Genomic DNA, 11,095 nt, shown 5'->3' with positions numbered 1-11,095 from the left:
GTTTGGTAGGAAAATGTAAAAAAAGTTGTTTGGTCTTATAAAAAAAAAAAAAAAGTTATTTGGTTGACCCAAATATTACTAGGGAAATTTATTTAAATATGCAAAATTTATGTTCGGGAGAAACTTTGCACCTGTTTTTTCACTTCCCCAGTTATCTCAAAATACCACATCTCAAGTGGTATGTGAATTTCATCCAAAAATTAACACAAAAGTCATTTTCCCATCTATCCTATTTGCCTGATATTTTTTGAAAAAACTTAGAACCAAACGTGGTATTTTTTAATATCCAGTTACATTTTCCCATTAATCCCAAAATAAACCTTCAACCAAACACTAACCAAAAAAAAAACATATATCACGTGATGAACCTGTGCGGCACGCAAATCTTGACTTAAAAAAAAAAAAACTGAAGTTGTATAAGCTCTCTGCGCTCGACGACCTTTGCTTGACCTCTATGCCCTATGGCCACCGCCGAGCCAATTCAGAACGGCACCGCCACCGCCTTAGAACCACTCCCTCTCGACATTGCGGCGGCGGAAGCTGACACCGTCACCGCCACCACTCCGGCTGAGAAGAGATGGCCAGGTTGGCCTGGGGACTGCGTGTTTCGGCTCATCGTACCGGTCGGAAAAGTTGGAAGCATCATCGGTCGCAAGGGAGAGCTCATCAAGAAGATGTGCGAAGAGACTCGAGCTCGTATTCGCGTTCTCGACGGTGCTGTTGGCACTCCTGATCGAATTGTATGTGGATCTCATCTAATCTCTTTCTCTCTTAGGGTTTTGCTTCTTTCTTTTAAATTTCCTTTTTAGGTCTTTCTTGCTGGAATAAGCATAAAAAATTGTATACCAAAAACTTTCGTTCTATCTTCACTACTTGCTAGGTTCCCTTTCCTATGATTCACATGTCATTGTGCTTTTGGTTCTCTTGTTTATGAAGTGGAATTTGTTTTGCTTTACTACTTTTAACGTAACTTTAATTTTTGTGTCAGGTTTAATTTTTCTTTTGATTGCGCTTTTCAGTTTCGACTGTGTTTATGCGTTTCTCTCATCAAATGTGTGTGTGTTGTAACTGGTGTTATATTTTGGTTTTACGTTTGTTTTCATTGTGCAACTTCAATTTTATCGTAACTTCGTTACTTCATGTGTCATGTCCTTCATTTGCTGTCATCGTCTTGCTTTCAATTCTAGTTTCATTTGGACTATAAGTGAGGCCTCTACATGGTTACTCATAAATGGTAATGTGTTATATGCCTAGAATGTCATTTAGATTCCTTTGAATCTAAAGTGAATGGAAGTTGACTGTAGTTCAGTTGTTTTGTGTGTTGCTTTACAGTGTTTAACTTAGATGAGGACCTTTATTTACTTGTGTATCTGTTTCTGTTTGATACTGAATGTGGTTAGATTTTTATTTTTTATTTTTTTTGTAGGTACTCATATCTGGGAAGGAAGAGCCAGAGGCAGCTCTTTCCCCTGCAATGGATGCTGTAATAAGGGTATTCAAACGTGTCTCTGGATTATCCGAAACTGATGCTGAGAATAAAGAATCTGCTGGGATTACATTTTGTTCCATCCGTTTATTGGTGGCATCAACACAGGCTATCAATTTGATTGGAAAGCAAGGCTCATCAATCAAATCTATACAGGAGAGTACTGGTGCTTCTGTTAGAGTATTGTCAGGAGGTATGCTTCCTGTCCCACTCCCATTATCCTATTATAAATTTATGATGATCCCTCTGATTCCTTGTAGTAATTACTGATATCTTGTGTATCCTTTCTTATGTTGACTAATTTATGTGAATCATAGTTGTTAATCCTAGATAGTGGTGCGACCACAAAGATGCTATAGCTGTGTAGCTGATCACGTAGTGGCCACTACATCAAAATAAAAAATATAATATAAATAGTTTTTAACACACACAGTAGATGCTCAAAACTTAAAAAAAATAAACACAAAAAAATAGACACATATATCATTAATTGTTTAATACTTAAAAATCATAAAAGACGCGATCATCAATAATCTAAGCATAACTATTAACAATAATCATCAATAATCTAAGTCTGCAAGACAACAAAGGTGGAAAAACTGCAAAAACAGAAAGAGAAGTTGTGAACCAGAGGAAAAGTTGTGGACTGCCAGAACTCTGCCGGTAAGGCAGCAGGCTTAGGTCGAACACAACTGGGCTGTCATGATTTGGCCAAAAAAATGGAAACAGAGACATGCGAACGGAGGCGTGAACTATATAAACTTGGACAAAAAATGGACTTGTTTGGCTGGAAAACACTAACCCCTGCCGGGAGGGAGAATTGGAAATAACATTGGAGAGCAAGACTGTGACACCCCAAATTTATAACAATTTATAAAACAATCTTATAATAAATAAATTGTCAAAATTCATTTTTTTTTTTACAATTATAATAATAGAAATATTGCGGAAGCTAATCTAAATCCAATTTGAGGAATGTTACCGCCGCACCTGTACAATGGATAGGTGCAAGGCTAAATTTATTACATTAAAATAAAACCAAAGACTAAAGTTTAAATAAAGAAAATATGTCTTATGCATTTATTTAAATCTCATAAATTTCTAAACTTAGAAACTAGCTAGAAATATCCGAGTCGTGATCCTCACTGTCCACAGCTAGCCCCATCCTTTGCAACACCCAATAAAATTTCATACACAACAAATCTACAACCACCTAGAGATTAGGATTACACCAAATAAAATTTCATACACAACAAATCTACAACCACCTAGAGATTAGGATTACACCCAATAAAATTTCATACACAACAAATCTACAACCACCTAGAGATTAGGATTACCTGGTCTCCTTGTTTGGTGACTTCTACAATTTGGGGAAGAGAAGCGGTTGGTAACCAAAGAAAAATAATAATAAAAATAAAAATTTGAAGTGAGGAGAGAGAGAGTGTAAAGGAGAAAAAGAGTAGTGGAGAATTATTGAGGATTCAGAGTGAATTGGTTTGGTCAGAGTAAGCCTCTATTTATAGTTGAAGTTTTGGATTCAGATATGGGTTTCGTGCATTTATTTCTTTATTCCTCATTGATGTATCTGGATCAAATTTTGGCTTTATACATTATTTTCTTATTAATTTCTTATGGCTCAGATTACAACTAACTTATTTGCTAACTCAAGGCTGACTCATGATTGACTCATCATATCTAATCAAATTACCAATCAACATTACCAATCAATCATTATCAATCAAATATTACCAATCAATCATTACCAATGAATCATTAATGCTTAAATCATCAATCAATTAATAATCCAATTAATTACAATTTATCATCTAATATATATATATATATGTGTGTACATATTAATATTATTTTATTATATATAATCTAGAGTATTACAAAGTATCAAAATCATTTTCCAATAGCACTCATATCGCACAAAATAATTTTATCAAAAATAAAAATTAATATTATATTTTGTTATCTATCACCATATATATATATATCATTATTACTAATTTATAGTTTATTATTATTATTATTATTATTATTATTATATTAATAAAAATATGGGGTATTACATTCTACCCTCCTTATAAGAAGTTTCGTCCTCGAAACTTAAAAGTTTGAGCTCCTCAAATTAACTAAAAGACATAAGGTTAAAGTTAATAAAAATATGGGGTATTACATTCTACCCCTTTAAAAGAAGTTTCGTCCTCGAAGCTTAATTTTTTTTTTTTGAAACCCCCTAAAAAAAAGTAAGCAAACAATAAAGAGTCATGCATAACCAAACAAACAAGACAACATAGAATACAATAAATTTAAAACACTACAAATTAATAAATCGTTAACTTTAACTAAGCTAGAAAAAAAAAGTTTCGAAAATGAATATTTTCTTTAAACAAATAGAAATTTTTATTGCATATATTATCTTTCATTTGCTAGAAAATTTTTAATCAATTCCAGAACAACTCTAAAAGAAAGCTAATTACTTTTAATAAAATAAGAACGAGTTACTAAAGATAACATATAAAAATTTTAAAAAATAATATCAATAATAATTTTAAATCACAAAATAATTCCAAACATATAATCATCAAAAGTTCAAAGAAATAAAACATATTTAAAGGACAAGAAAAATAACCCTTCACTACCCATCTCTCTCGATTTATTTATTTATCTTATGTCCTATTATTTTATTTCCTAATTTTTTTTTATTTAACTCAGGGATCTTTGATCCCTCGAGTCAATATCAAAAGCAAACCCCAGCCGCAACCAGGGGCTCTGATACCATTTTGGAACACCCCAAATTTATAACAATTTATAAAACAATCTTATAATAAATAAATTGTCAAAATTCATTTTTTTTTACAATTATAATAATAGAAATATTGCGGAAGCTAATCTAAATCTAATTTGGGGAATGTTACCGCCGCACCTGTTCAATGGACAGGTGCAAGGCTAAATTTATTACATTAAAATAAAACCAAAGACTAAAGTTTAAATAAAGGAAATATGTCTTATGCATTTATTTAAATCTCATAAATTTCTAAACTTAGAAACTAGCTAGAAATATCCGAGTCGTGATCCTCACTGTCCACAGCTAGCCCCATCCTTTGCAAGACCCAATAAAATTTCATACACAACAGATCTACAACCACCTAGAGATTATGATTACACCCAATAAAATTTCATACACAACAAATCTACAACCACCTAGAGATTAGGATTACACCCAATAAAATTTCATACACAACAAATCTACAACCACCTAAAGATTAGGATTACACCCAATAAAATTTCATACATAACAAATCTACAACCACCTAGAGATTAGGATTACCTGGTCTCCTTGTTTGGTGACTTCTACAATTTGGGGAAGAGAAGCGGTTGGTAACCAAAGAAAGATAATAATAAAAATAAAAATTTGAAGTGAGGAGAGAGAGAGTGTAAAGGAGAAAAAGAGTAGTGGAGAATTATTGAGGATTCAGAGTGAATTGGTTTGGTCAGGTTAAGCCTCTATTTATAGTTGAAGTTTTGGATTCAGATATGGGTTTCGTGCATTTATTTCTTTATTCCTCATTGATGTATCTGGATCAGATTTTGGCTTTATACATTATTTTCTTATTAATTTCTTATGGCTCAGATTACAACTAACTTATTTGCTAACTCAAGGCTGACTCATGATTGACTCATCATATCTAATCAAATTACCAATCAACATTACCAATCAATCATTATCAATCAAATATTACCAATCAATCATCACCAATCAATCATTAATGCTTAAATCATCAATCAATTAATAATCCAATTAATTACAATTTATCATCTAATATATATATATATATATGCGTGTGTACATATTAATATTATTTTATTATAAATAATCTAGAGTATTACAAAATATCAAAATCATTTTCCAATAGCATTCATATCGCACAAAATAATTTTATCAAAAATAAAAATTAATATTATACTTTGTTATCTATCACCATATATATATCATTACTACTAATTTATAGTTTATTATTATTATTATTATATTATTATTATTATTATTTTATTAATAAAAATATGGGGTATTAGAAAGACTCTGGGCAGCTGCTGGTTTTTTGGGGTTGCTAGGTTTTATTGATGAATGAAGGGTTTTTCATCGTAAAATGTGTCGGGCTAAAATTTGGTTATGAAATCTCGATTTTATCCCTCAAAATTGAAAAAGAAAAAAACTAGGGATTAAGTTTGGGCAAAATAGGAACTATGGCCCTCAAGAAGAATAGCAGATAATATAGTTGTGATTTTGCCTGTGAGCAGCTGCGTTTGCAGCCACTGTCTGGGCAACTAAAAACGCAATACAAATATCTTCCAAGAGCTATTGTTGTCCGCTATGCCGTACGCTGCCACAATTGCAGTGCAATTTGCGGCTATCGAGTATTGACTACTCTGATGTGAAGCATGCTGAATTGTATCTTTTGACACTGGTATTTGAGCTGGTTTTGTATGGAAGGTCATTGAAATGAGATTTGTCTTCTCAATTATTTACTTTTTAGATGTTGGGGTGGCATAGTTATTAAACGCGGGTAGCAGCCGACTCCAAAAACTGCTATGGTGCTATATGTTGGGGTGGGCATAGTTATCAAACACGGGTAGCGGCCGACCCTAAAAAATGCTATAGCGCTATAGCATAACAACAAAGTTTAAACCTGTTATATACTTATATGGATATACTACACATATAAATGCTAAAAAATAAAGACATTCATTCGTAATTAAATATATTATCACTATCATTCCAAACAAGAATTCAAGGAACATAAAAGGAAGCAACAAAACTGCATTGAAGTCTTCTGGTCATTGGCTGCCAGCATCAATTTGGTGCTGACTAGCTGTAACAGAGTTGGCTGGGTAAATTGCAGGAAAAACACAAGAGAGAAAAAAAAAGATTCTAGGCAATGTGGCTTCAAGGGTTGGCTGCAAAAATTTGGAATCCAGCCAACGCAGAAGAGATAAGCCACCGGAAGTTGATGGGTCTGCCATTATAAGGGTGAAGGGTAGAGAAAACAGAGTCAATTCAAGAGAGGAGTGAGTTGCCGGGTGGGTGCTTGTGTTTCGACATTTCACATCCGCACATTCAGCCTAACATTTGTAGATTAAGGGCTTTTTATTTAATGATAAGTGAGTTCCTTGAACTAAAAGGGGAGGGAAGAACAACAGATAAAAATAAAGAGAATATACAAGTGAGTTCCATGAAATTAAGACAGCGGAAAGGAGAAACTCTACTCTAGTTGGGTAGTACTAGTTTGTTACAATTTTAAGAACTATCGGATTTTGGTTAGGAAAGAAGTAAAGAGAGAAAGATCGCTCAAGGTAAAGTATAATTGAATAGATGTAATGTGTTCCAATACCATAACCTAACACTCTGGTTTATACTAATAATTAGATGAAGTATTCTTACTACTAGTACAATCCCAAGCCCATGGACCATAAGTTTAATAACCTAATTGAATAAGGAAACAAATCAAGAAAGATATCCCCAATATATTCTCACAGTGTAATTTTGTGGCCAAGAAAGAAATGTCCAGTAACTATTAGAGTTATGTTATTTGTATCAATCATGTAAAAGCAAATGCTTTAGTTTTATATGAGAATATGATTATTCCACTTTCCAGTAAAATTTGTTTTTAATGCTTTTGTCTTATTGGATCTGTAATCCCTATCCTATGGTTAGCATCAACTTAATATATTAATTTCTTTGTATCCATCAACATACGTGTATTATGAAGAGACATTGTTGATAGGTAAATTTAATTATGCCCACAACTTATGTATTTTTCGTTGTAATCTGCATACAAGTAAGCTTCACCTTGTTGCTAGAAATTTTCTTGTGGCTCTATCCTATACTTTTGAATAATAATTACAGTTTCCGGATTAAAATAAGACCTCTTCCAGAATATTTCATGCAGATGCCTGGTAGGACCCCTTAGTCTAACTAGACATTTCTTTAATTTCATTCTCCTTGTTAAAGTTGGATGCAACGGTACTAATGTTTATGAATGTATCTTTTCCCTTCTTCCATCAAAGCATGGCACTCCAATTAGCATGCTGTCATTTAATCTATAATATATTATTTTAATGCAAATCATTTTCATGAAGACGAGGTGCAACTTTATGCTTCCACGGATGAGAGGATTGTGGAACTGCAGGGAGAAGCCTTGAAGGTCCTTAAAGCTCTGGAAGCAGTAGTTGGCCATCTGAGGAAGTTTTTGGTTGATCATAGTGTTCTTCCCCTATTTGAGAAAACTGTAAGCTTGTTATTTGCCAAATTTCTAATTAGCAAAAAATATATATTTTAGGGTTTCTATCTGCCCTTCAACTTTCTATGGGATAGGATTGTGCATGGCCTCTCTGATTTTCTGCTGATGGCTGTTTCAAGGGAGTTTCCATTTCAGATATGCATTGAGATTGGAAAGCTTTACTGCATCTTTAATTTTTATACTTCTCAGATGTGTTTTGCTTTTTATGTTTTGGAGGATTTCTTATCCTTCTCATATATGTACTTTCCGCGCTCTTTTTTGTTTTTCTGGTAAATTTTCTTTTACATATAAAATAGTTTGGTTTTAAAGTTCATACCAACATATATTCTGTGTTGGACTGCTATTTTATTTTATTGATTAGATGAATATCATCTAAGAAAATGAGAAATATATTATTTTCTGGTTTTTATTGTATATTTACACCATTATATGTGAATTCTCTGTGTTGTTGTAGTACAATGCGCCAATCTCACAAGACCGACAAGCAGAGGCTTGGTCTGACAAATCATCGCTGCATACTACTTCACAAACTAGCATTTTTTCTGATATTCCTCTTTCAACGAAAAGGGATACTGGCTTTGCTGATCGCGAAAGTGAGTTGGACTCATTAATTCCTTCCTCCACTTTGTCTCACTATGGGCAAGATTCTTCGCTTTCTGGTGTTCGCTCTTCTGTTCTGAGTCGTGTTCATGCTCCTATTGTTACTACGGTTAGTTATTTTTACCACTCCCATATTTTCCATGTATTGGTTCACATGAAATTTCCTTGAGAATTAGACTGATGTCATTGTTTGCCTCTATTTTGTCAAATTTTACCAGTAGTATCAAAAGAATGTATATTTCATTGTTAGATATGAAACCATTTATGAGTTTTCACCCTTAAGCTTTTGAGATAATTAGTTTTGGATATGGTAATAAAGTCTTTTTTATCAAGTGGTCGAGAGTTCAGTTCTTGTTGCTCCTTTTTTCAAAATAAAAGTTGAATTTAAGTACGTGGTAGGTGAGTAGGGTTTTTGCGTGAAAGGTGGTGTTAGATACAAAATTATCCATCACCATTCACCCAACAACTGACAATTATAATTACCTAATAGGTTTTTATGTAGGCTTTTTTCTTAAAAAAATTATCCATCACCATTCACCCAACAACTGACAATTATAATTACCTAATAGGTTTTTATGTAGGCTTTTTTCTTAAAAACATTTTACCGGTCTATATTTTGGATTCCAAATGACATTAATTTGTGGCTTATTTTACCTATACTCCTTCACCTCTTAATCACATGATCATCTGGCTCTAGGCCAATTTATTATCTGTGTATTTAAAGTTTGTCACAGCCTATAATGTATGTCAACTTCTTGTGCTGTGAGCTGAAAGTATTTAAATGTTTTCTCGTACTTCACTCTTCTTTATGTTTTGTTTATTTATCTCTTCTGTTGATAGTCATGGTACCCCTCCCTCTAATCGTTTCCACTATCAGGTAATACAAACGATGCAAATACCGCTATCCTATGCTGAGGATATTATTGGTATTCAAGGGAGTAATATTGATTACATTCGACGCGCTAGTGGAGCCATTTTGACTGTGCAGGAGAGCAGGGTGCCTGATGAAATCATTGTGGAAATAAAAGGCACCTCATCTCAGGTTCAAATGGCACAACAATTGATTCAGGTAGGAGACTTCAGAGGGCCTTTTCTTCTAGGAAAAAGAAGCAATTGTTTTCTGCTTCTGTTCCTCCTGTATGATTGTCAGATATGCATAAGCATTTGTGCATCCTTGGATAGGGTGGTAGTTAGTATCAATACATGAGAGGTTTTTTCTTTACATATTTCTTTTCTAGTTGCTCATTTTGTAGCTATTAGCGCTTCACTTGCTATAATGTTTTAGGAACACTCACTATTACTTGATTTCCTCACCCTAATGTTCTGGCTAAAAACTTTTATCACTTAAATTTTTACTTGATAGTGCAATATGAGGGTTGAAGGAAAGGTAGAAAGGAGAATGAAAAGCAAGACAAAATAAATTCAATCCTGTTTATAGGGAAGTAGGAAATGCAAGATGATTTCAAGTGTCCTTTTAGTTCTTTATATATGTAAGAGTAGAAGCCAGATGAAAGAATGGTAATTTGATTCATAAATATCTCTATAAACTTATGTGGAACATTTTTAGTGGACATCTTATTATATGACTATTTTGTTTGGAAGTTAGTAGTTGGGTTTTCCTTTAATTGGACCTGAATAGGCTATCCATTGGAACTTATTTTTGGCTGTGGCGGATGGGATAGGACTAACTTATCAAAGATAGTATCCATTCATGAAGGGAATATATTCATGCACTTGACAAAATTGAGCATAAGATGTGAATTTTTCACCTTGTTTTTTGTTGACAGACATGAGTAGGGTACTTACCACCAGGGGTATAATTCGTAGTGGAACAATTGATTAATTTTGCTTTTCCTGACAGAAATTCCTTCCTGTGTTGCAGGAAGTCATAAGCAATCACAAAGAACCTGTCATTAGCAGTTACGGCAGGTTAGATGCAGGTCTGAGGTCTTCATACCCTCAGTTGGGCAGTACATCACGCTTCTCATCTTCATTGTCCTCACAGCCGCACACAGGTTATGGAGCTTCTGGGTTAGGAGACTACAGTACTTTCAGACTTTAAATTGGTCGCCCTATATTCAAGGGTACTCCATTTGAACTAGTTTCTTCCTAATTGGGTCTGATTGGAGAGGATTAACGCTTGAATGTATTATGAAGCCTCAGAAAAGCACTTTTTATGTCATCTGATATCTCCTTGTGTCGTGAGTAATTCTCGAGGTGGCCAATAGTCCAGAATTGCCATAGAAAATGTAATGAAATATTAGCGATTTTAATTATGTTTGTTTTGTTGTGTAAATGCTCATGTGAAGCTTGAGTATTCTGTTATTTTAGGTTTGCAGTGCCAAATACTGATACTTTTTTGGCACTAACTTTTTTTTTTTTTACTTAATATTCTGTTATTTTAGGTTTGCTTTACCAAATACAGATACTGTTTTTTGGCACTATCATTGTTTATATTTGGGTCCCTTCATTGTTATAGAACTAGCTGTGTAGTAGATGCACTCGGGTGTAAATATATCTTCTCAAAACTCCTTGGAGGACTAGCGTTATTCCTGTATTCCATAAACACAATTGGCCATTGGTTTCCTCACGAGAACAAAACTTTTACTTCATCTCATGTATGTTAATAAGCATTGGGAAATGGGATGATATGTTAAACTGTGTTCCGCGGTTCGCTCAGTTAACTTGATGTATTCGA

General features: G+C 33.5%; 1 protein-coding gene across 1 annotated transcript; it reads left to right on the top strand.

Annotated features, from left to right (window-relative positions):
• Positions 1-405: 405 nt before the first annotated feature.
• LOC133308107 (RNA-binding KH domain-containing protein PEPPER-like) lies at positions 406-10,879 on the top strand. The gene is made up of 6 exons (XM_061508700.1): positions 406-740; positions 1,427-1,679; positions 7,637-7,785; positions 8,252-8,506; positions 9,275-9,466; positions 10,280-10,879. The coding sequence occupies exons 1-6, from the start codon at positions 462-464 to the stop codon at positions 10,457-10,459; spliced, it is 1,308 nt and encodes a 435-aa protein (XP_061364684.1). The 5' UTR covers positions 406-461; the 3' UTR covers positions 10,460-10,879.
• The last annotated feature ends 216 nt before the right edge of the window (positions 10,880-11,095 follow it).

The sequence above is a fragment of the Gastrolobium bilobum genome, unplaced genomic scaffold (assembly GCF_033153095.1).
Source record: "Gastrolobium bilobum isolate Gb01-03AN ecotype WA unplaced genomic scaffold, APGP_CSIRO_Gbil_v1 utg1570, whole genome shotgun sequence".
In the NCBI taxonomy this organism is placed as follows: Eukaryota; Viridiplantae; Streptophyta; class Magnoliopsida; order Fabales; family Fabaceae; genus Gastrolobium; species Gastrolobium bilobum.
Note: the sequence above shows the minus strand (reverse complement) of the source record. Positions and strands in the feature narration are given on the sequence as shown.

Bases quoted from the DNA above. Each gene is read 5' to 3' on its own strand.
- LOC133308107 (XM_061508700.1), top strand. From the start codon at position 462: ATGGCCACCGCCGAGCCAATTCAGAACGGCACCGCCACCGCCTTAGAA. The intron at 741-1,426 runs GTATGTGGATCT...TTTTTTTTGTAG, and splicing joins TTGGCACTCCTGATCGAATT to GTACTCATATCTGGGAAGGA. The intron at 9,467-10,279 runs GTAGGAGACTTC...CCTGTGTTGCAG, and splicing joins TGGCACAACAATTGATTCAG to GAAGTCATAAGCAATCACAA.